The sequence below is a fragment of the Bos indicus genome, chromosome 15, assembly GCF_029378745.1.
Source record: "Bos indicus isolate NIAB-ARS_2022 breed Sahiwal x Tharparkar chromosome 15, NIAB-ARS_B.indTharparkar_mat_pri_1.0, whole genome shotgun sequence".
NCBI classification, from domain to species: Eukaryota; Metazoa; Chordata; class Mammalia; order Artiodactyla; family Bovidae; genus Bos; species Bos indicus.
In genome coordinates, this window is record NC_091774.1 from 56,362,280 (window position 1) to 56,385,931 (window position 23,652).

General features: G+C 34.7%; 1 protein-coding gene across 16 annotated transcripts in view; it reads left to right on the forward strand.

Moving 5' to 3' along the window:
- Window positions 1-23,652, forward strand: part of EMSY (EMSY transcriptional repressor, BRCA2 interacting) — an 80,829-nt gene that overhangs the window by 41,178 nt on the left and 15,999 nt on the right. For 13 of the 16 annotated variants that reach the window (XM_070803943.1, XM_070803930.1, XM_070803935.1 and 10 more), the window contains 5 exons: window positions 2,309-2,458; window positions 5,153-5,323; window positions 10,955-11,091; window positions 13,564-13,737; window positions 15,741-15,939. In XM_070803943.1, coding sequence (XP_070660044.1) covers window positions 2,309-2,458; window positions 5,153-5,323; window positions 10,955-11,091; window positions 13,564-13,737; window positions 15,741-15,939 — 831 coding nt within the window. The remainder of the gene's footprint in view (window positions 1-2,308; window positions 2,459-5,152; window positions 5,324-10,954; window positions 11,092-13,563; window positions 13,738-15,740; window positions 15,940-23,652) is intronic. The other 3 variants (XM_070803938.1, XM_070803937.1, XM_070803942.1) reach the window with 3 other exon arrangements.

Consider the following 23,652-nt stretch of genomic DNA (forward strand, 5'->3'; position numbering starts at 1 on the left):
CTTTTCACTTTGATGCATTGGAGAAGGAAGTGGCAACCCACTCCAGTGTTCTTACCTGGAGAATCCCAGGGACAGGGGAGCCTGATGGGCTGCCATCTGTTGGGTCGCACAGTCGGATACTATTGAAGCGACTTAGCAGCAGCAGCAGAGGGCGACACAACAGCCTCATGCCTCAAGACCTGAACTTCCACCTCTATGAGGAGTCTAAGAGCTTATATAAGATGAGGGCTTGCAGTCAGGAGTCAATGATGAGGAACAAAGGTGTAAGGATCTTGTATTCTTCCTCTTGCATTGTTTCTAAAAACAATGATAGGGTGGCATCAGGTAACCCAGTAATTGAATCTGGCAGTTTGGTAGCCCTGTGGCCTTCTTTCTGTAGTGCAAAAAGAGAAAAACTATGAGGGGTGGTCTATGAAGCGAGTGCTATAAAGGTGAGCACCAGATTCAGGATGTAATTCACAGAGAGTCAAAGGATAATAGGTGCAAAATGTAGCTCATGTCGAGTTAGGGGGCAGAAAAGCAATCTTAGTTACAGACTAGAGATTAGGATTGATGCTTTTGAATTGCAGTGCTGGAGAAGACTCTTGAGAGTCCCTTGGACAGCAAGGAGATCAAACCAATCAATCCTAAAGGAAATCAACCCTGAATATTCATTGGAAGGACTGATGCGAAAACTCCAGTCCTTTGGCCACCTGATGTGAAGAGTAGACATTGGTAAAGACCTTGATGCTGGGAAAGATTGAGGGCAAGAGAAGAAGGGGCTGACAGAGGATGAGATGGTTGTATGGCATCACTGATTCAATGGACATGAGTTTGAGCAAACTCCAGGAAATAGTGAAGTACCGGGAAGCCTGGCATGCTGCAGTCCACGGGGTCGCAAATAGTCAGACACGACTGAGTGACTGAACAACAACAGATTAGGAACAGTTAAAGTAAAAAGTAGGAATGATCAGGCCTGCTGACTGTTCTCTTTATCTTCTTTGTTCTCAGGAAAGGGAAAGAAAAAACTTAATTCCTCTTTTTTCCTATTTACTGCAACAATGAGAGGAATGGTTTTAAAAGCATGGGAGTTATCTTCTTTATGTACCTTAAGCATTGTTGTAATTCATTAATGAGATAATTCTAGAAATCATTTTTCCCCTACAGCTTTATAGTTTATGATTTATTATAATAAGAATTTGTTTATACAGTAGTAATACTTTTTTTTCTATTGAATCCTTGCTATGTATTAGGCAACTCACAATTTTCCCATAATTAATCTTCACAACAATCCTAGAAGGTATATATACTAATATTATCTTTATTTTATGAATGGAAAGCTGAGTCATAAAGATCATTAAGTAATTTGACTAATTATGCCTAGATGTTATTATTTTAATTTCTTTGTTGGGTATAAGTATTTTATAATTATTTAAGGCTATTAAATAAATATATTTGTTTGCTACCTCATATCTTAACCTAAATCACCATCCAAAAAAGTAATAAAAATTTTAGTTGTCTATTGAAATACATTGTATTCCATGAATTATTTCAGTGAAGTTTAGTGGGGAAAAAGTGTTACCAAAATTTTCCTTCCTTAGTTAACAGCTGTTAGGACTTAAATTTGTTGTTAGCATGAGAGATTTCTTTTAAATGGACATCTGAAATTTGGAAAGTCAATGTAACAGTAACATTTAAATGGAAAAATGTATGAAAAATATAACATCACCACCCTAATATTTTAATTTTATTTTTATATATTGTTTTCAAATTCTTGTCCACATGTGTATTTTATGTAGGTTCAATAACAGCATATTCTTTACTTTTGACAAAGTGAGCTATTTAAATACTTTAAAATAAGTTTAAAAATAAAAGGTTCAAAAAGAAAATGTTCTTGCTTTTTGTAATCTTAAGAGGTTAGAAAAATCTTTGATAGAGTAGAGAATATGTAAAAGCTACATTAACTTATTTTTGTCTTCTAATCCTTTCATCCCAAGTATTTGCATAGAACACAGATTGTCTGTGAAAGTTAAGATCAATGGCTAATTTGGTTTGAAAGCTCTCATATGATGTAATCATAGACAAAAATCATTTTTTATTAACAACTTGTTAAATAGTTTTTGTATTTTAATTATATTCCTGAATCAAAGAAATTTGGAAAGATAGGAGTTTGAGGGATAAAAGTTAAAAGAGTATTATTTATCAATATGAAAGAAAGCTTCTTTAGTCAAGACTCAGTAAATGTGTATAACTGCTGCCCTCTTGGGTTGATATAAACCACGTTATTAAAAAATAATTTGTATTGAGATTTATCTTTCTTCTTTCAAAGGTGTTAAAATCATCACACAACAAGTTCAACCAAGTAAAATCTTACCCAAACCAGTGACAGCAACTCTGCCTACCAGTAGCAATTCCCCTATTATGGTGGTTAGCAGTAATGGTGCAATTATGACAACTAAACTGGTAACCACTCCTACTGGTAAGTTATCTTGAGCATCAGTCCATTCATTCATCATACTCACTGAGTAATTTCTCTGACTCAGTAATTTGCTTGACATTGGGAATATAGAAATTCAGGAGACAGTTCTTTAAAGAGGCCTCTCTTGACTCTTCCCTCCTCCCAACTCGAATTAGCTCTCTGCTGTTGTCATGGTCCTCTTCTTTTCCTTTGTAACACATACTACAGTTTCTAATTACTTAGGTACTTTTTTGTCAATTGTTTGATGTTAATTACTTTATTAGCTCATGAGCTCCATGAGGATAAAGGACCGTATCTGTGTTATTCACCATATGTATGTAGAGCTGATCTGTAAGTAGGTGTTCAGTCAGGATTTGTTGAGTGAATGAAAACGCAGTCCCAGCCCAAGAGAATCTCACCCTGATGAGGCTGAGAATCGTTGTTACATTATTGTATGGTAAGTGTTAGTCTGACTGAGAGAAGCATTGGATGCCATTTTACCCAGGTATGAGAGTATCCAGACTGTGGCCCAAGGAAGTGAAATAGTACCATCCTTTGTGACTTTGACCAGTTTAATTCCTCTCAGTCTTTTCTGTTGTCTATTTCTATGTGATCATAATACCTTTACCAAATCTGGTATGTTAAGTCCCCAGGAGAGTGCTTTACTAGCCATTACTATAATAGCCATTACTATAAATTAATGTTAGAATTAGTATTATCCATTGGTGTTATTTTAAATTGGTGTAACTCTTGCCAGACTCTTTGAAGAGGGCCAAATTTAGATGATGAGATGAGATTGTTGGCTGCATCACTGTCTCAATGGACGTGAGTTTGTGCAAACTCCAGGAGATAGTGAAGGACAGGGAAACCTGGCATACTGTAGTCCATGGGGTCGCAAAGAGTCGGACATGACTTAACAACCGAACAACAACAATTTAGATGATAGAATCTGAAGAGTGTAAAATGATTCCTTTCTCAAGTTTATAAGCTATCACCTATTGGCCATTATGTAAAAGTGTGTATAAACATTACCCTTAGTCTCCCTTAAGCTTTAATGTCTCCATTTTCAGAAACAAAACAGAGACTTATGTTAAGCAACATCACATGGCCACATAGTCTATAAAAGACAGGACTGGAATTTGAATCCAGGTCTCTTTGACTCCCAAAACTTTTTTTAAAAAGGTTGTGATAAAATATAGATAACATGAAATTTATCATTTTCACCATTTCTAAGTGTACAGTTCATTGGCATTAAGTACATTAACGTTGTTTTGCAGCCATTACAACCATCTAGCTCCAAAACATTTTTGTTTTCCCAAACTGAAACTGCCCATTAAACAATAACTCTCCATTCCCACCTGCTTCCAATCCCTGACAACCGCCATTCTGCAATACTTCATCTTCTTGCAAAGCCTATGTTTTAAAAACAGTTTTTCTTTTATTGAATCTATCATTCTTCACCCAAAACTTTTCTCCATTTTGTACAAAGATGTGATTCCTCATGTTAGGGAAAGGTAGTGAAAAATAATGTATCCTTATATATCTATGTTAGAATAAATGTTTCTGCAAAATTTAAAACAAAAGCTAACGTTGAAATATTTTCCAGTTATAATTAATTCAAGCTGTGTATCTTCATAGCATATTTATTTTGTACTAGATTTGTTTTTCTGATTTAGATGTATGTTTGTAATCAGTTTAATTCTACTTAATGTTCCTCCGCTTCTTCCTTTTTTTGGGTAGTGATTGTATTTTAAAATGGTAAATACTAACTGGATAAAACCAATTTTAGGGGGGTTTTGAAAATGATTATTACAGTGACTTCTGAACCTAATTATGAAAAAAATGTTTTCAGTTGAAGAAAGTGTTACCTGAATTATCTTCTTTCTCCTCAAAACTAACTGTTCTTAGGAACAGTTTTAGAAACTTAGGAATAGTGTTTCTGAGTTACCAGATGTGTGAGATGCTACAATAGGCTAATCTGGTTAATTTTTAGTTCCTGTTTGGGGGAAAGAAAAAGTCCTAAAAATAGTGGGTACGAGTGTAAAATCTTTTTGAGAGATATGAAGAAAAATATTCTAACAGGTCAGTTAAAGTTGAGGAAATATGTAAATAGTGAATTTTCTCAGTTAAAAAATATTCCTGGCAACTCTTGGCAGCTACAACTTTAATCTCTAGTAAAATGATGGAATAACTCTCTAATGATGGAAATATATTTAGAGGGTAGCAGAGTACAAAACAGTAAAAGTTTATAAAATTTTAGGCAAACAATATACTGCCTTATTTGCTGAGTGCTGACGTTGGATTTGGCACTGAGAGCATAAAACAGATGCGGAGACCTTGAAATCTATAACAGAAATATCTAAAATGCTCTGGCAGGAAAGATGATTAAATTTAAGTTTCTTTTGGCACCAAGCTAGTGGAAGAAGGGTAGTGGAAGAAGGGAACAGAGTTAGTTATGCTTTTCTTGGGGTTAGTAATTTGATGCAACACATCACAAAATTTTATGTGTAAAGTTAATTCAAATTGAGTTGGCTGTAGTTCTTGCTATGTGCATTGAAAACTGGCTGTAAATTGTTATTTAATGGCTTGACACCTTGAAATTCCATTTTCAAGTTAAAGCAATGTAGATTACATTGAATTACAGTTAAACTGTATAAATTGTCATTCTTCTAAAAGTGATGACAAGTTTTTTTCTTGGCTTTTCCCTTTTTATAGGCACACAGGCAACCTATACTCGGCCAACAGTGAGCCCATCTATAGGTCGGATGGCTGCAACCCCTGGAGCTGCAACCTACGTGAAAACTACCAGTGGTAGCATTATTACAGTAGTACCCAAATCATTAGCTACCTTGGGGGGCAAGATAATTAGCAGTAATATAGTTTCTGGTAGGTATATCTGAAATATGTTAAAGGTATAGGTGACCAATAAGAGGAAAAAACATTTCACTGTCAAGGGATACTGTTTTGATCTCAGTTTTCTGCTTAGAAATCTAGAACTTGGTTTTTAGCCCTTATGTCTAGTGATTAAGTATAGTTTTTTAGTTCCAGTATAAAATCTTTACATGTTAAGCTTTTGAGAGTTTAAAAATAGAAAGAACATTTAGTTGCTTTTAATCAGAATGGGAGGATTATAGTTTACATTTGCATAGAGATGTTTCATTTATAAAATATTGTCCCATCTATCAATTCATTTCTACCTCAAAACTCTGAAATAGTTGGTATCATCTCCAGTTTATAGGTATAGATGTATTGTACATTTCAAGAGATGAACGTGACCTGTCCAAAGCCACATAAACTAGGCAGTGAAAGAACTAGTATTTATTTGTCTAAATATGTTTGTGGGATCATAATCTCAATTACTGACTAGTATTTATTTGTCTACATATGTTTGCAGGATCATAATCTCATAGTTTCAATTACTAATGTCATTTTAGCTTATTAAAAATAAAAATACTTGAATATTTTTATTTGTTTTTCACCATTTATAATGGCTTTTTACTTTTTAAAAATATTTAACTCAGATAATGAAAGCTAATATTTATTGGTATTTTAGAACCTTACCTGGTTTTTAATGGCTCATTTATTCCTGCAATATTTGAGTTGTATACCCTGAAGTGGAATGTTAACATGGTGTCTATTTTCATCGAATATTGTTTTTTAATTAAAATGATGTGAATAATCTCTGACCAGGCAAGCCCTGTGGACTTTTACTGTCTACCATTTTTGTAGACTAGCTGTATTTTGTATGCCCCCAGTGAATTGTTCTGACATTTTAAAGTGAAGGAATTGAAGTTCCTGGCAGTAATATGATGTTGCTGATAACTCAAGGAGTGAAAAAAAACAAGGCAGGTCGTGGTATTGGCATAAAGCTCTATATTTAAAGCTGCTAACTTTGGCTCTGCTCTTTAAGTGTAAGTGAGAAACTTTGATGTTTGCCAAACTAAGGAGGGTGAAACCAGTAGGGAAAGAATCATCATACTTCAGCTTTTAAGAGGATATTTTAAATAACACAGTTAAAACTAGATTGTAATTTATTACCTGACAATATCTTTAAATAGTATAGAGCACGCACTTAAACTTTATTTTTCAAAAAGTAATCATGTTTTTTTATTAGTGTATAACTTTTTATGACCATAGGGTATTTCTTTATTTAGGTATAAGTTCTTAATACCATATAGCTTGAAGGAATGTCATGAAGCCTCTTGGTTTCAAACCTTATTTATGATTTAGCTGCTTTGTGTGAGGTTAGAGCAGTATACACAAGCACATTTTCCTAGAAGCAAAGAGGCAGTGAGGTATATACCCTACACTTGTAAACATACCTTTGTTCTAAAATATAAAGTAACTGGTGGTTAGTTGCTATTTCAAGTGTATAGATACGTAGAGGAAGAGCTCTTAAACTTTTTCAGCACTGTAGGGTATAATGGGCTCACAGCTGAAATAGCTGTATTCATTGCGTGGGGCTCGTTTTGCCTCTACCTCTGCTTCACTATTTGACACTTTCATTCTAAAGAACTTCTCTCATTTCTGAGTACTTTAAACTAATCCTTATGTTACGTGTCAGTGTTTCTTATTATATTCTCGTTCCATGATACTGGGGTTATTGGTCAGTTTTTAAATTTTCAATCCCTGTCTTTTCACAGTAAACCAATAAGCCAGGTTGAATGAATTTAGACAGTTTTCTACCTTAATCTGTGATCCGATGCTGGATGCTAGAGTCAATGCCCTCACCACCCCCACAACAAAAAAGAAATGCTTTTCTTAAAATACACTCATACATCTGGCTTTGAGAATGGAAGGCTTTTTAAAAAAAAATAATACTTTTATGTTTATTGTGGGGAATTTAGAAAATACAGAAAGGTATACAAAGAAAACTAAAAACCTATAATTTTTGCCATCTAGGGAAATAATCTGTGTATATTTCTGTTTATTCCTTTTTCTATTTAGATTTCTGTATAAATGTTTTGTGCATATATGTATATTTTAAAAATTAAATATAGATCTATATAATCAGTTTTAATCTTTTTTCATATAATAATATCATTTTCTCATTCCATTAAATGTATTTTGATACCTCACACCCCAGATTAATGACTATACAATATTCTCTCCTATAATGCACCATAATTTAACTGTTTATTCATTGCTGAATGTTTTAGGTTACCTAACAATTTTTTTCTCATTGATAATCCTATGAAGAATATTATTATACATAAATTATTATATGAAATTCTTATTTCCTTTGTATAATGTCCTGGAAGGCAAATTCATGCTTCCAAAGTACTTTCCAGAAAGGTCAAGTTTTTATTTTTATTAGAATAAGCAGTTAAGTTGAAGGCATGACTGTTTTTGCAGTTAGTCATTTATGCAGTCAGATATTTACTTATATGTGTGTGTGTATATATAGAATTATCAGATACGTAAGTCTGTTGGTGAGCTTTGTTGAAAGTTGGTTGAAAAATCGTGTCTGTTTTATGCAGAAGATGGATCCTTTAGAGGTAAACTCATTATCTTGAATCTAAGGACTTTATGAGAACCTATGACAATGGCAGGACTTGATTTTGATTCCCCTTATCTTTAGTACAATGTCCAGGCAAGGGGCTAGTGTTTGTATATATTTGTTCATTCGTTACATTCATTTGTTCATTCGTTATATTCATTTGTTCATTCTTTGAGCAGAGTAACATATAAAAAATTACCCCCAAAACCAAAATTGCCAGAGTGATTTAAGAATCAGTGAATAATAAAGTCTAGGCCAATTAATTTGTGTTCTTTACACCTGCGTTCCATAAGGCTCAAAGTTTTACAGGCATCTTATTTTTGAATAAGAATCTCTGGAATGCGTCAGTGTCATAGCCTATGATCCAAATGTGATTCACAGTTACTTGCACCTATTGTATGTTGACTCTATAAGTAAGGACTGTATGTCTAGGTGAGTTCTCTAATATGCTATGAGCTAGATGTGGGGTTGGGTGCTGTGATAAACAGTGATGTACACAAGGGATATTCTGTGCCCTACAGAATGCTAAACAGGTGAACTTCATACATTGTCTTGTAACATGAGAACTATAGGCTGAATGCTATGAAAGTATAGAGGAAGACTTTTTTTTAAATGAGTAATACTTCTTACTTCAATATAATAGATATCACCTGAGATACAAAAATATACTATTAGAATTTTAAATTTTTACAATTTGATAGTTCTAGTTATAAATCGTATTCTATCTTAATATAATACTGTACTTGCTTTTCCTTATGTTATGCCCTTTTCTTCAGTTTTCTAACACACTGCCTCCCATTTTGTTAAGCTAGTGAACTTGGTTTGCAGCTGTCTCACAAATTGACACACCTGTAATAGAAAGGATTTGATATTTTCATAGTTATAAAGATAATTCATTTGTTAAGTAAGTTTTGTCAAAAATGTGACCCTTATACTTTGCTATAAAATTAAAGCTTGGTTTACATTTCCTTGAGCTAGTATTTAATGCTTACTTTCTAAAAACATTTTTTTATTAACCAAATATTTGATGAGGGAGCATTGTCAGAGAAGGCATCATAGTTAATCACATGAGGAATTGGAGTTAATAAGAGTTAAAGTTGATATAAGTAAATAATAGGCAGCTTGGTTTTTGTGGCTTTTAACAGCTTACTATTCACAGACCACAGATAAAGGAAAAAATATTTGTGAAACTGGCCCATGGACAAAAGTGCTTTTTTATGTAACCTGAGCATGTTACCTCGGACTGATAGAGGCATTAGATGATGGCAAGTGTATTATATTGTAACAAGATTGCCAAAAATTGATACATAACTAGAACATTCTTATTCTTATCAATCTTATTTCCGAAACTATAGTAGAGAATGCTAAGGTTTCCCAGTAGAAAATAATAAAATTTTAATTTTTCTTCTCAAGAGTATATTAATCAGTCATGTATTTAATGTGTATCCATTCTGTGCTTAGTCATTTGATAAATGATATGCAAGCCTGTAGAGGAAAACTATGACTTGCCTGTTTGCATAGCCAGAAAAAATTCTAGGTATAAAGGGTGCATTGGGTCTAGTATGCTCAAGGACTGATGTGGAAATCAGCACACTGAAGAAGAGATATATATTGGGTAATCCTGAAAATTAAAGTCTGATGGAACCTGGAGGGCTAAGCTGAAGAGTTTGGTCTTTGTGTGGTAGATAATAGGAAGCCATAATAAAAGAAAATACTCGTTAAACTATAGAGATTATGGTGTACATTGTGCAGTGGGAACAAATAAGATCAAATTATAAAGGATTTTGAAACCGAAGAAGGCAAGTTGAAACGAAATGCAGTGAGGATTTGAAAGGCTTTTGACCAGTTTCACATGTTGTTGGTTCGTGGCATGATGAAATGAGGTGGTGTTTTGTTTTGTTTTGTTTTAAGAATGTTTGCTATGGCAGGATACATCAGAGCTATTTGCATGACAGAGAAGCTTGAAATAGGGAGAAGATACCGGAAAGCAAGAGAGATGTGGGCCTATCTGTTGAGCTGACATTGATAACATTTTGAAAGAAGACATTTGTTATGACAAATTTAGTTCATTTGTATACTCACTGAATGATAACTTGAGTAATTGCAATACAGTGTGTGCTAAACACTGAGGAGTCAGTGGTATAAAAAAATATGGTTGGAGCTAAGGGGCTGTTATTTTGTTAGAGGATGCAGAGTGAAGACAAGGCAAGAATCAAAGATTTGCACCAGGATTTCCAATTTGAACAATTAGAAGAATATAGGGTATGAATATGATAGGAAGATAAATTTGATAGAAGAGAAACATATTGTGGAAGTATGTGCGGGAGAGGGTAAGATACTAATATGTTTGGATTGGTAGATATAGATCTATTATATAGAACTTAATGATTGAAAATATAAATTTATATATTTAAGTATATAAATTAGGGTTTCATCCTCAGACTTTTCAGAGTGTTGGAAATTATAAGAGTATGTGTTTCATCTGACTTGGTCTGGGACTAGTGTTTATTTTCTTTTTTGTTCTCATAAAAATAAATGACATTTCTTTTTCATAAATTTTCTCTACAATTTAGTGTTATATGAGAATTTTGATATACATTTATCCTTTTTTATATTCTTTTTTTGAAGCATTTTCCTGTCATACTAGTCACACAGGTAATACTATTGAGTTTGGGAGAAATGTTTGTCATAAAATAGTCTAATTTGTTCCAGTGAACTAGTCAGAAGAAAAATATCGATAGGGAAGCAGATGGTGATATATTTAGATTCTGAGTTTGTTATGTAGGTCTTCAGATTCCAAAAAGATGAATGCTGTAAGAATCGATTCTTAATATTCTTTCATTCTAGGACAACTTGTAATTTATTATTCCAAGGCCTTCATTTTCATCCTCATGACAGCTTTGACATCATCTGGGGTGACACTGACTACATGTATTTAATTGTGTACAACATGAATAGAAATAACCAAATATCACTAGTCCTTAACTCAGGCCTCCTTTTCTCCCCCCTTCTCTAAGGAACGACTACCAAAATCACTACAATCCCCATGACTTCCAAGCCCAATGTGATTGTTGTGCAAAAGACTACAGGAAAAGGAACGACCATTCAAGGCCTCCCGGGCAAAAACGTTGTCACAACGTTGCTAAATGCTGGAGTAAGTAAGAGCTTAAACTACAGACTGAGCAGTCCACTGAGGATTTTAAAGACCAGCTATATAAATATTTGTCTAAGGACTTTAGAACCCACAATGGATAGAATGGCTTGATTTACTCCTGCTGTGATGTAAAAAACACCACCTATTGATGCCATTTTTTACAGTAGTTTCTAAAACATGTTGCTATTGACTATGTTGCTTATGACCATGATTTCAGTCTTAGCTTGGTTCAGATGGAAGATTTTACCAGCTTAACTCAGAGGGAACTCTGTCAGTGGACAGTTTTATTGCTGCCTATGGCCAGTAGATACCAGTCTCGTATTGGACATAGGCTAGGCAAAGAGAAGTATTTGCCGCTAAGACTAAATTAATGATAAGGATTTGTTACTTTCACTTTTACTTCTTGAGCTAGTGGGAAAAAAAATCAAGTAAATTAGAGATGCATTTATAGTTCTGAAGGCAATTGTTACGAGGTTAAGAGATTTGAAGTTAGCCAAACCTAGGCTTTGTCTCTGAGTATCATAGGTGTTTGGCTAACTTATTCCATTTCTCTCATCCATAATTTCCTCATTTGTACATTGGTGATCTCTACCAGTGAGTTTGTTGAGTTATGAGTAACTAACTGGTAACTGTTTTAAAAGTGCTTAAAACAGTACCTGGCCCATAAGTCCTCAATAAATTGTTTCTTCTTACTGTTATTATTCTTTGTACTTAACTATAGAGGTTTGGTAGTATCTCTACTTTGCTAGAAAAAAGAATACTATGCTTCATTGTAGTTGATCTCTAGTGGCTTCCTTGGCATCATAGTCTTTACAGTGCTGGTGGGTGTCTAGTATTAGATATTTTCATCATGTAGGAAAGTATAGATTATTCCCAGCCTCAGTTCACATAGTAAGCCAAAAATAAAGCCAGAATTAGAATATAGATTTTCAGAAATTACATGGTTTGTAATTTCATGGAACTTGATATTAAAAGAGAGGGGTACCATGTACTCTAGGTCCTATGGTCATATAGATATAAAAATAGTATATGTGAGTACTAGCTGCTATATATATCTAATAGCAAAAAGTTTGATGCAAGAAATGATAGTCAAACAAGAAGATCAGGGTATAAGACCATCCTCTTCACCACATAGGTACATGCACCTATACTCGTAACTTGCTTACCTGTGCATGTACACACACACACACACACACACACCTGTGCATGTATGCACACACACACCAAAAGAGCTTTTTCAGAAAAGCCTGCTAGTCTGTTTTGAATGGGTCTTTATAATTTTACTTGGACAGGGCCCATTGAGCTTCTTAATAAAAGGGCACGCCCAGTTGCAAGCTAGCAGCTCTTGGCAAATGATTATAGAGCTCTTTCCAGAGATGCTGCCGTGAAGGGTGTGTTATGTATTAAAATAAGTAATCGCACGGTTGGCAGACACTCCATGTTTTCCTTAGATTATTGCAGCAGATATTTAAACTTGTGAAGTTTGTAATCATTTAACCTAAATTTACAGAGTAATTACCTTTTTGCCAGTTCACCTAGGTGTTTTGTTTTTACTGGCTGCTAAATTTCAGTGGCTGCACATTTAGGTGATGGTGACTGAAAAGAAAAACTGATAAGGTGAAAAAATTTTAGATATTTTCCTTTTTAATTTTATGGATTTTAATTTTTAAAAAATTTTAGTACTTTAGTAAAATGACTGAATTTAATTTGTTAAGCTCAAGTATTGACTCCATAAATGATCAGAAAATAGTACTTAAGAATAAAGCAGATGAAAATGTAGAAAATGGTGAAAAGTTAATGGGCTTAAACTATCTAGTTAGTAGACTAAAGTGATATTAGTAACATGCTAATGTGGGAAATGTCCTAAGTTTTTTCTTTGTATTTTCCAGTGTAACCTCAGAAAAAATGTTAATATTGCTGCTGATTACATTTCTTGCCCACACCATTTCACATAGACATTCTGCTATATAGCCTTATAACTTCATATTTGGGAAACTTAATTTATTTTGTATGTGAACATTTAGCTATTGGTAGAATGCACACTAATTTTTTTATTACACATATGTTTATTTCATATAAACTGTCACATAAAGATGAATATTGAGGGAGCACGACCTGTAGTTCCAACACTTAGAGATAACAGTATATACTCTCTAAATTTTGACTCTTTTAGTATATATATTCTGTGAATGACAGAGAATACTAAGTATTCTTAAAGAAGGTAATTTTTAAAATTCACTCACCAAGAAATATTTACTGCCTTCTTTGGACAGAAGGTTGGTCAGATGACTTCTAAGATCATTTCAACTAGGTCTAACATTTTTGATCACCTGGAAGCTTATACTTTGTTGCACAATTTGCAACCCTTTCCCCATCATCCTGGTAAAACTTTTCTATGATTTTTCAGTAAAAGGACTTTTTTTTCCCATTTAAATGTATATAAATCTCATGTATTTACTGACTTCAATTTAGGGAGAAAAGACTATTCAGACGGTGCCAACAGGAGCAAAGCCAGCTATTATCACTGCTACAAGACCCATCACCAAAATGATTGTAACTCAGCCAAAAGGTATAGGTTCCACAGTTCAACCAGCAGCTAAAATCATCCCAACAAAAATTGTATATGGGCAGCAAGGGAAAACACAGGTATGCTAAGATATGGTGATTTTTCTTGACTCTGGTATATTTCAAATTCCTAAAATTCCAAGGTAGAAATCTGAACAAAAAGATGAGTAACATTGAAAGAACCAGATTATTAAAAGTTATGATTGAGTGTTTATAACCGTCTGTTTTCAAAACCTGTGTTTCTCTTTTCAGTACTTAAAAAAAATTAAATATTTGTATCATGTCATGAGCAAAAATTAGAGAATAGAATCCCCTTGGAGTAAAATTTGCTGAAGGTGTATGTTGTTATTTGAGAAGTAGATGGTTGACAGAGGATAGTAGTTATTCATAATCTGTCAAAGAATATTTTTGTGTAAGCTTATATGACCTTTGAAAGCACTTGAGATATTTACTTATAAATTTTATTTCCTTGAAACCTAAACAATGGAGAAAGTAAAGATCTGTTCATTTTTCAACCAGTAAATGATAAGGGAGCTTTTCTAGAAATTTACCTGGGAAATTGAGGCTCAGGATTTAATCTTGTGTTGGTGGGCTACTGTTTATTTTTCAGGTACTTTACTTTCTTGAGAATATCAAAGGAAATGATGTCAGCTTTGGTTGAAAAATGCCATTTTTAGAATTTTTGTAAAAGATAATTTATCTATAATAGTTTGCCTTTAGAGTCAGTTCCCTCAATATTATAGCCAAATAGTTTATATATCAAAAGCATTAGTTTTGTGATTTTTCTAATAAGGTCAAATTGCTTTAAATTTCAGTGGCAACAGTTACATTTGCTCCATCATCTTTGTCATAACCCATGTTTTCATTCTTGAATTTTTGGAAATGGGTGACTTAATAGAGCCTGAAAGATTTAGATTCATATAAATGGAGAAGTAAAAAATAATTGTGGTGAAGTAACATTTTCATTCCATGTACCCCATTGAAGTTAACTCCTGGAGTCCACACTTTGAATTGAATGGTTCAGTGTGAAACTTTCTTCCCGTTTCACTTGTTCTACTGTCTGTGTGGTTTTGACCTTTGCCAAGGTTGATTTGTCACATGTTCTTTATTGACTATAGTAGTTGTCTAAATTGTGGCTCAGCAGTAAAGAGTCTGCCTGCAATGCAGGAGATGCAGGAGATGCAGGTTCAGTCCCTGGGTGGGGAAGATCCCCTGGAGGAGGGAATGGCAACCCACTCCAGTATTGTTGCCTGGAGATTCCCATGGAGAGAGGAGCCTGATGGGCTAGAGTCCATAGGGTTGCAAAGAGTCGGAAATGACTGAGCATGCACGCACACCCAGTTGTCTAAATTAGTGTTCCTTTGGAGATTTCTTACAAGATGACTTAGGTCCTAAGCAAGATTACTTTGTGCAGGTGTGTTAATTAGGAATTTCATTTGGTTGCTAAAAAGAAACCTGAAGAACAGTGGCTTAAACAAATTAGGGTTTTATTTTTATTATGTTGATAAATATTTAGAGGAAGGAAATCCTGGACTGTTATTGTGACTCAAAAATTCTCCTGGGAGATCTGAGGAAATCTTTCCTCTTATGCTGACTATGTATAGTATACATAAATACTTAAATTCTATCACACACACACACACACGGGAAATCTTTCCTCTTATGCTGACTATGTATAGTATACACAAATGCTTAAATTCTATCTCTCTCACACACACACACTTCCCCTGGGAATCTAGGCTCCTTGTGTCTTTCTGTTCTGCCGTCCTTAGCTTGTAGCTATCATTCTTCTATATAACTGCAGATTGTAAAATGATTCCTGAAGTCATTTTAGGCAAGAAAAAACAGAGCAAAGGCTCTTGTCAGGATTGTAACTGTTGTAGCATGAACTGTATATGTGGCCTGGTATAATTGATTCATAGATTGAATTTGTCTGTGGTGATCAATGCTGTGCCCAAAGTATAATAAATGGACAGAGTACTGTTTTCCACGTCAGGAAAATATTTGTTTTATTATGATCTAGAAGTTAAACATATTTTAAATGCTCAAAAATTTATACTGTTGTATTTCCACTTGTCTTCTAGGTTCTTATTAAACCCAAACCAGTGACGTTTCAGGCCACAGTTGTTAGTGAACAAACAAGGCAGCTGGTCACAGAAACATTACAACAAGCCTCCAGGGTGGCAGAGGCTGGTAATTCATCTATTCAAGAAGGAAAGGAAGAACCACAGAGTTATACAGATAGTAGTTCCTCTTCTACAGAGTCCTCCCAAAGTTCCCAAGGTAAGACCCATTTTACTTCTGATTTATATAATTATTGCTGAGATAATGCCCTAGTTCTAAAATAGTTGAATCTAAGGATCTCAAACAAACATGTATACTTTGACTTGTCATTTCTTTTGATTTTATTGTCTTTTGTTTGATGTGAGCAGACATTTTGTTTTTGGTAAGGCTTACCATTCTTTCTTGCCTGGCATATGTTCATCAAATAATTCATAAACTAGGTGATGATTTGGGGAGATAGATATTATCAAACTGGATAGAGCTGTGATTCCTTTTGTTTGCTTTGAGTAAGTAGAAGTGTGCAAGAAAGTGAGTGTACCTTTTGAAATGATTTTTGCTGAACCTTGAGAAAGGATCATGGTGGCCAGAGATAGGCCTATAAATGGGCTGTATGTGGGTGTTCATACATTGCAGTTTGCATGGAATAAGTCTTAGTTTATTTCTGTTCTAGAATAATAATAGCACTCTCTTTCACTCTCATAGGTGTTCCAGTTTAGATGATAATTGTGTGGTTGTCCTAATTATAAGGAAGGTGATATGAAGCCAGGCTCCATAGTAGGGAAACTAGTTATAGTTAGTGCTATTTTAATTATGTTGTTCTAGGGAGTCACTTATTGAAATAAACTCAATGATCATAAGCTTTGAGATTTTCTACAAATCTAGTACCTGTGTCTGTCAGTTACCTTAACCACCCATATTGATCATAAACTTTGAGACTTTGTACAAATCTAGACCCTGATGCTGGGAAAGATTGAGGACAAGAGGAGAAGGGGGCGACAGAGGATGAGATGGTTGGATGGCATCACTGACTAAATGGACATGAGTTTGAGCAAACTCAGGGAGATAGTGAAGGACAGGGAGGCCTGGCGTGCTGCAGTTCATGGAGTTGCAAAGAGCTGGACATGACTGAGCAGCTGCACAACAACAACAGATCTAGTACCCGTGTGTGTGTCAGTTACCGTCACCACCCAGGTAGTATATTTATGCCTGTACTTAGAAGCTCTGATATATTGAAACAGAACTGTTTATCTTTCTTTGATCATTCCTCACTCACTCTGTTTCCTCTCCTCATCGTCCACATTATTCTCTCTGGGATGCTTTCTTAGCACCTTCACTTTTTCAATACAGTTTCTTCATATTGTACAGGCATTATTATTTTAACTCTTTGGTGGAATCATCCCAGATTAGTCTTACTAATGGTTCATATTGCTAATTATTCCATTAATTCAATTTGAACATTTATCTTTAAATTTATACTATGTAGTAAGCTTTATGAGAAAGCTTCATGAAGGAGGTAGCATTTGAAATGGTCTTTGGAAACTCATTGATAAAAAAATAAATTAAAATATTGATTTTAGCAAACAGTATGGCTCTCATTTTAGAAAATGGATAATTTTCTTCAGCATATTATTAGTAATAGTAATATTTTCTGAATCAATTTACTAAGGTTTAATTTATCATTCTATATTGGTTATGAATCAGTTTATGTCTGGTTACAGTGGGGTGATATTTATTTCTTTTAGACTTACTGATTTGATGTGTATAGATTCTATTCTTAAACTAACAATAAGATTCTTTTTTCCTCTTTTATTTTTAAGTCTGTACTTATTTGAATAATTCCAGCTGTTTTTTCCTTTGAGAAATATTTTCATAAAAGACAGGTAAAATGTTTAGGTTATGAATTGGTGCTGAAATGGGAACCTGAACAGTAAACTATATACACAAGCTCAGGTTACCTTTGAAATTGCTGTTTTTTCCCTAAGGGAGCTGTAAGCCAGTCATTACTTCCCTAACATGCCATTTCATTAGGGAGCCTTTAGTTTTCATTCTAAGAAAAGGATAAAAGTTTGACTATTTTTGGAAGTGATTGAGTATAAATTTCTTGCTCTTTGATCTGTTATTATATGTGGCATCATTTATTTTTATTTTTGTTATTTATCTCTCATTGCATATTACTTCTTTTTAAAATATTTTGTAATACAGAAAAAAATCACCAAAGAGGAATATCTAATATAGTTAACTATAAAGCCAGTTTAAAAAAATATTTATTTATTTGCTTTTTATTTGGCTGTGCTAGGTCTTAATTGTGTCCTGCAGAATATTCGTTGTGCTGCACAACTCTTTAGTTGTGGCACAAGGCTCCAGAGTATGTGGGCTCAGTAGTTGTGACATTCCCTGACCAGAGATCAAACCCATGTCCCCTGCCTTGCAAGGTGGTTTCTTAACTACTGGGCCACCAGGGAGGTCCCTAAAGCCAATTTTTATAATCTTCATTTACTCCTCTCCCCATTTCACTGTATAGTTTCTTAGTACATTCTCCAAAGACAAGGGACTATATATGCTGTGGGAATGTATATGCTGTGTTATAAGAAAGGGATAAAGGTTTTGTTAAGTCTAAGACTCAAGTTTGGTTTTCATACCTACTGGGAATATAAGCACTATATAACAGCCCATTTTTTCCTTTATATTGTTTTTGTAGTTTTTAGCCCACCTCTGTTTAGTACTTTTAATGTAATTTCAAATTTATAAAAAGTTACAGGAATAAAAAGAACTTCTGTGTATAGTCTTTTACTATATTCACCACTTATTTATATTTTGCCCTATTTACTTTGTTGTTGATTCTCTTTCTGTGCCGCCCCCTGTGTGTTTATAATTTTTGAAATTTTTAACCATTTGAGAACAAGTTGTAGATGTCATGCCTTTTATCTCTAAATACTTATATATTTGTTGGCTTATATTTCTTAAGGGTTAGTCTCTTCATAACTAAAATACAGTTATCAAAATCACGATTTAAAGTTTTAGTTCTATGATCTACAGTCCATTCAGATGTCATCAACTGTCCAATCATGTAATCCTTTGTAGTTTTGCCAGTACAGCAACCTACCCCCACCACCAGTCCACAGTCCACATCAGTATTATGCATTATATTTAGTTGCATTGTCTAATGTTTCTCATTTGATTCAGCATGAATTCCACAGATGTAGTGTATTCTTAGCTTTATCTTATCAGAAGGCACTGATGTCAGTTTGTCCCAATATTGATGATGTTATGTTAATGTTGATCTCTTGGTTAATGCCTCCCCCCCGCCTTTTTTTTTTTTTTTTTGCATTATGAAATTACCATATGTCCCTTTGAGATTAATGGTAATATATGGGGAGATGGTTTGAAACTATATAAATATCATATCCCTCATCTTTATCTGCTAGTTTTAGCATCCAGTGATAATTTTCTAAAGTCTATTATTTGTTACCTGATAGTTGGCATTCTACTGTAAGAATAGATCGACTTTTCTCGACTTCATATCCTTTTTCTAGTGACTTCCTTTATACAAGTCTTAGAATAAAGATGTCTTTTTATGCCAAAGGTTTCCTTGATTCTACTTGTGGTTTCTAAACTTTTCCCACCATTCCCTGCCTGAAAGGAGAAGCAGTTTAGGCCTTATACATTATTTCTGAACTGTCTTCTCACAGGCTAGAATAGTGACCTTCATCTTCACCTTGTTATGGCACTTTCCTTAATCACCCTGGGAGGGTTCATTACTCCTTCTATACTAGGCTTCCAAAATTGCTTTGTACTACCAGCTAGTTTATCATTGATCATTTTATTTTGTACTTTTTTTGTTTGTTTAATATAATTATTTTCTTTTCCACTAGGCTACTAACTTCTTAGAGGCAAGCATCGTACTCATCTCTGTATATTCAGTATTTAGTGAAGAGGTTAACTAGCTCTAAGTAGACACTCAGTAAAAGTTTCTCTGAATGAACAAACAAAACAGCAACTGTAACAGCAACTGTGGCACAGGGTCAAGCTTCAGCCTTATAAATTCATTTTTGTTTCCTGAGTCCAAAACATTTTTTCCTTTCTGGGGTTTCTCCTAACCTAGTGGGTTAAGTGCTGTACACCTAAAGTATTTTTACATACTGATAGACAGCTAGATGACCAACTAATAGTTCAGGGTCATACTTACCTAGGTCGCTAAATGAAAATTGGGCCACATACCTTCCACAGCTCTTCAGCTTTCCTTCCTATTTGGATCTTCTTTTTTTCTCTTTTTCACTTGGGAACAAGGTTATTTGGCTTATTGGGTTCCATATTTTTTTTTAAAGAGAGAAAAAAACGTTAAAAGCAAAACTTTGTTTCCAAAAAAGGTTTTAAGTAGACTAGAATACAAGATTATGTGAAGTAAAATGGAAGAGAAAAAGGAGACAAAACCAAAGGTAGTGATTTAAGATGGAACATGAATGAAGCAAATATGAAAATGCATCCTATAAAGACATTGTTTTAAGTAACTTTTTTTCTAGGATGATTTTTCCAGAAGCTTCATGATCTCAGCAGGTTATGGTGAGGGTAAGGAATGAATGAAGGTTAAGCAAAACATACCAATACTTATTGCAGAACTTTTCAGAGTCATTATGTGGTGATATATATTGTGAAAGATGAAGAATGGCGTATATAATATAAAATGCCCCCCAACTTTTTTGAGCATGGAACCCTTCTTTTGCAAAATGTTCATTGGAACATTTGGGGGAAAGCTGTGTAAGCAGTTAAATACTGTGAGGGCCTTGTTTTTTATGACAGTATTTCAGAGGGAAGATACTTATTACATCATGGAAAAGATACAGACATCTTGGTTTTAGTATAGAATAGATGGATTAGGTGCGTGCAGCATCTGGGAGTCATTTTTATGAAGAACAGTAGGTGGAAACAGGACATTTATAGAAAAGAGAAGATGAAGATTGGGTTGGGTTGTGGGGGACATAGGAACTGTTGTCAGTTATCTTAAGGAATGTGACATAGAAGAGGGAAAAGAATTGGTCTTTGATAGGTACATGGGCAGAACTAGAACTGTTGAGAAGCAATCAGAAGACCTGTTTCCACTCCATACAAGAAAAATTTCTAATTGTCATAACTGTGCAAAGATGGAAGGAAATTACCTTGGAAAACAGTGAGTTCTTTAGTGCTAGATTCCTGGACTGGTGGTGATATTTTGAAGATTTTAACATAAGATCGATGATAGTATTAAACATACTTTTAGATTTTATTTTTTCTAGCTGAGAGGTCCCATGTGAAAGTTGAAAGTAGCTCAGTCGTGTCTGACTCTTTGCGACCCCATGGACTAATACATAGTCCGTGGAATTCTCCAGGCCAGAATACTGGAATGGGTAGCCATTCCCTTCTCCAGGGGATCTTTCCAACCCAGGGATCAAACGTAGGTCACCCACATTGCAGGTGGATTCTTTCAGCTGCAGGGAAGCTACCAGGGAAGCCTGAGAGGTCTTACCACTGCTGCTGCTGCTGCTGCTAAGTCGCTTCAGTTGTGTCCGACTCTGTGCGACCCCAGAGACAGCAGCCCACCAGGCTCCCCTGTCCCTGGGATTCTCCAGACAAGAACACTGGAGTGGGTTGCCATTTCCTTCTCCAATGCATGAAAGTGAAAAGTGAAAGTGAAGTCACTCAGTCGTGTCCGACTCCTAGCGACCTCATAGACTGCAGCCTACCAGGCTCCTCCGTCCATGGGATTTTCCAGGCAAGAATACTGGAGTGGGGTGCCATTGCCTTCTCCAGAGAGGTCTTACAATTCTATGCAAATGTGATAGAAGCTTTTTATAGTAAAGACATATGAGACTTTCTTCCATAGAGATGCCTGAATTTGCCTTTGGGTATAACAGTATAGTGTGTATCTCTAGTACATAACATACAGTATATGCCTGATAAATACTTGTTAAATGACCTATGGGGAAAGATATCTGAGGGTCAGTAGGCCACCATCCCCAAGAGAGGTAGGGAAGTCTGGATGGATGCACACTGCATAATCAAATGGAACTGTTGTATCAGGCTCCTGCTGTCTCAGTCATTACACTCTGACCTCAGCGTCAGATTTGGTAGGCAGTAGATTTAGCTAGTCTAAGCTAGAGGAAAATCACTCAAGGAATGTTTTTGATGTTTAGGTTCACACCCATTCTGTGTCACAGCCATTGTGGTTGCTGCATTGACGCTTTGTATGGTCAGCTGCACTTTTTGTGTATGGGCAAAAAGAGAAAAACCAGTCTCCCCAGTCCCTATGGGATGATGTTATGTGGGCTGATGTGTCTGATTAGGTGCTCCTTGTAGAAATGTGTTTTCTTTTTCAGTCTTGTGTTACCTTATCTCTCTACCAATGCAGTTTTTGCTTTCTTCTGGGTAGTTAATATGTGTATTTTACAGAGTTGGGTTGCAAAGTCATTCTTTGCCTATAGGTCCTTGTACCTAACCAAGGGGTACTTATAGCATCATGAGAGATTCTTAAAATTGAGAACTAAGTTTATATAAAATGAATGATTCCCTAATATAATCAGTTTTCTTTAAGTTTAATTTCTTATATATGCTCTTAGAATTAGTAAAGAAAAACTGCTGTAGGCCTCACATAGCTTTTGATATTACTACATGATATTGTTCTTCAATCATCTAGATTTTTTTTGAAAGTTTAATGGAAATTGTACATCCCTGGTGTGGCATATAGTCTACCTAGAGTTTAGAGGATAAGGTAGGGAGCAGAAATACAGTTTTGTTTTTATGGTAAATAAAAATTCCAGATATTTTGTATATTGATTTTGTTTTGGGGGGAAGATAGGTTTTTTGGTTTTGTTTTGTTTTTGAAGAGTCATTCCTGCTGCTTCAACCTTTTTGAACAACTTTGTGGTTTTCAAAAATATAAAATTCATAGAAGGGTGAACTTAAGTTGTACTTATTCTTGGTTTTGGGGCTGCATGAATTACGTTCTGTGATACTTGCACTGACCATTCCAACTCATAGTAGTCTTTTTCTTTCTATTATATAATTGCCCTAATCATTTGACTTTATCTCAGGATACAAAGCTACACACACACACACACACGTTTTATGTCTCCTCCATTAGAATCTAAACTTGGGAGTAGGAGTCATGCTTTTATAGCCTATGTAATTTCTTTGTGGTATCTTGGACCAAGGAGTTTAAGAACTTAACAATAGTGTAGTATACTACACTTATACTACTTATTCCATCTACTTATTCTGTAGATGGAAAACTCAAATAATTTGTTGTTTGATTTTATGTGTCTAATATTTACATGCATACTTACATAGCATGAATATAATAAGCCTTGAGTTAGTTAGGGCTATAATTTATTTTGAAACTAACAAAAAGGCTTAGAATTGAGAAATTTTCAGGCCACAACCAGAACAACAACAACAAAAATAAAACATTTCTATTGTCCTTCATAGTTTATAAAGCTCTTTTACATATATTATTTCATTATATCCTCAGAAATCCTGTGAGGTAGAGAGGTAATTTTAGTGTTGCCATTTTAGAAATAATGATACTAAGACCCAAAGAATCAACTTGCTGGTAATTGCTAGAGCTGGGACTGTAACCTAAGACTTTGAATTCTGAATGTTATATGTGTCCTATTATATCATGCTGCTTCTAGATCATTTATCCATTTTTCTTGTCAGTGGACAGGATTTCCTTTCAGTAATTCCAGTAAGTGTTGACTGAATGCTCAGGTTGTAATACAGAACACATTTTTAGGTGCATTGGGGAAAATAAGACTCATACCGCATTTCGTTCTTAATGGTACGTGGACATGCACCCACCTACAGAAATGCACACCTATTTATCATAGCAGTTATAACATTGAATTGTAATTTGTCTCTTTACATGTCTGTCTCTCCAACCAGATTGTGTGCTTCTTGAGC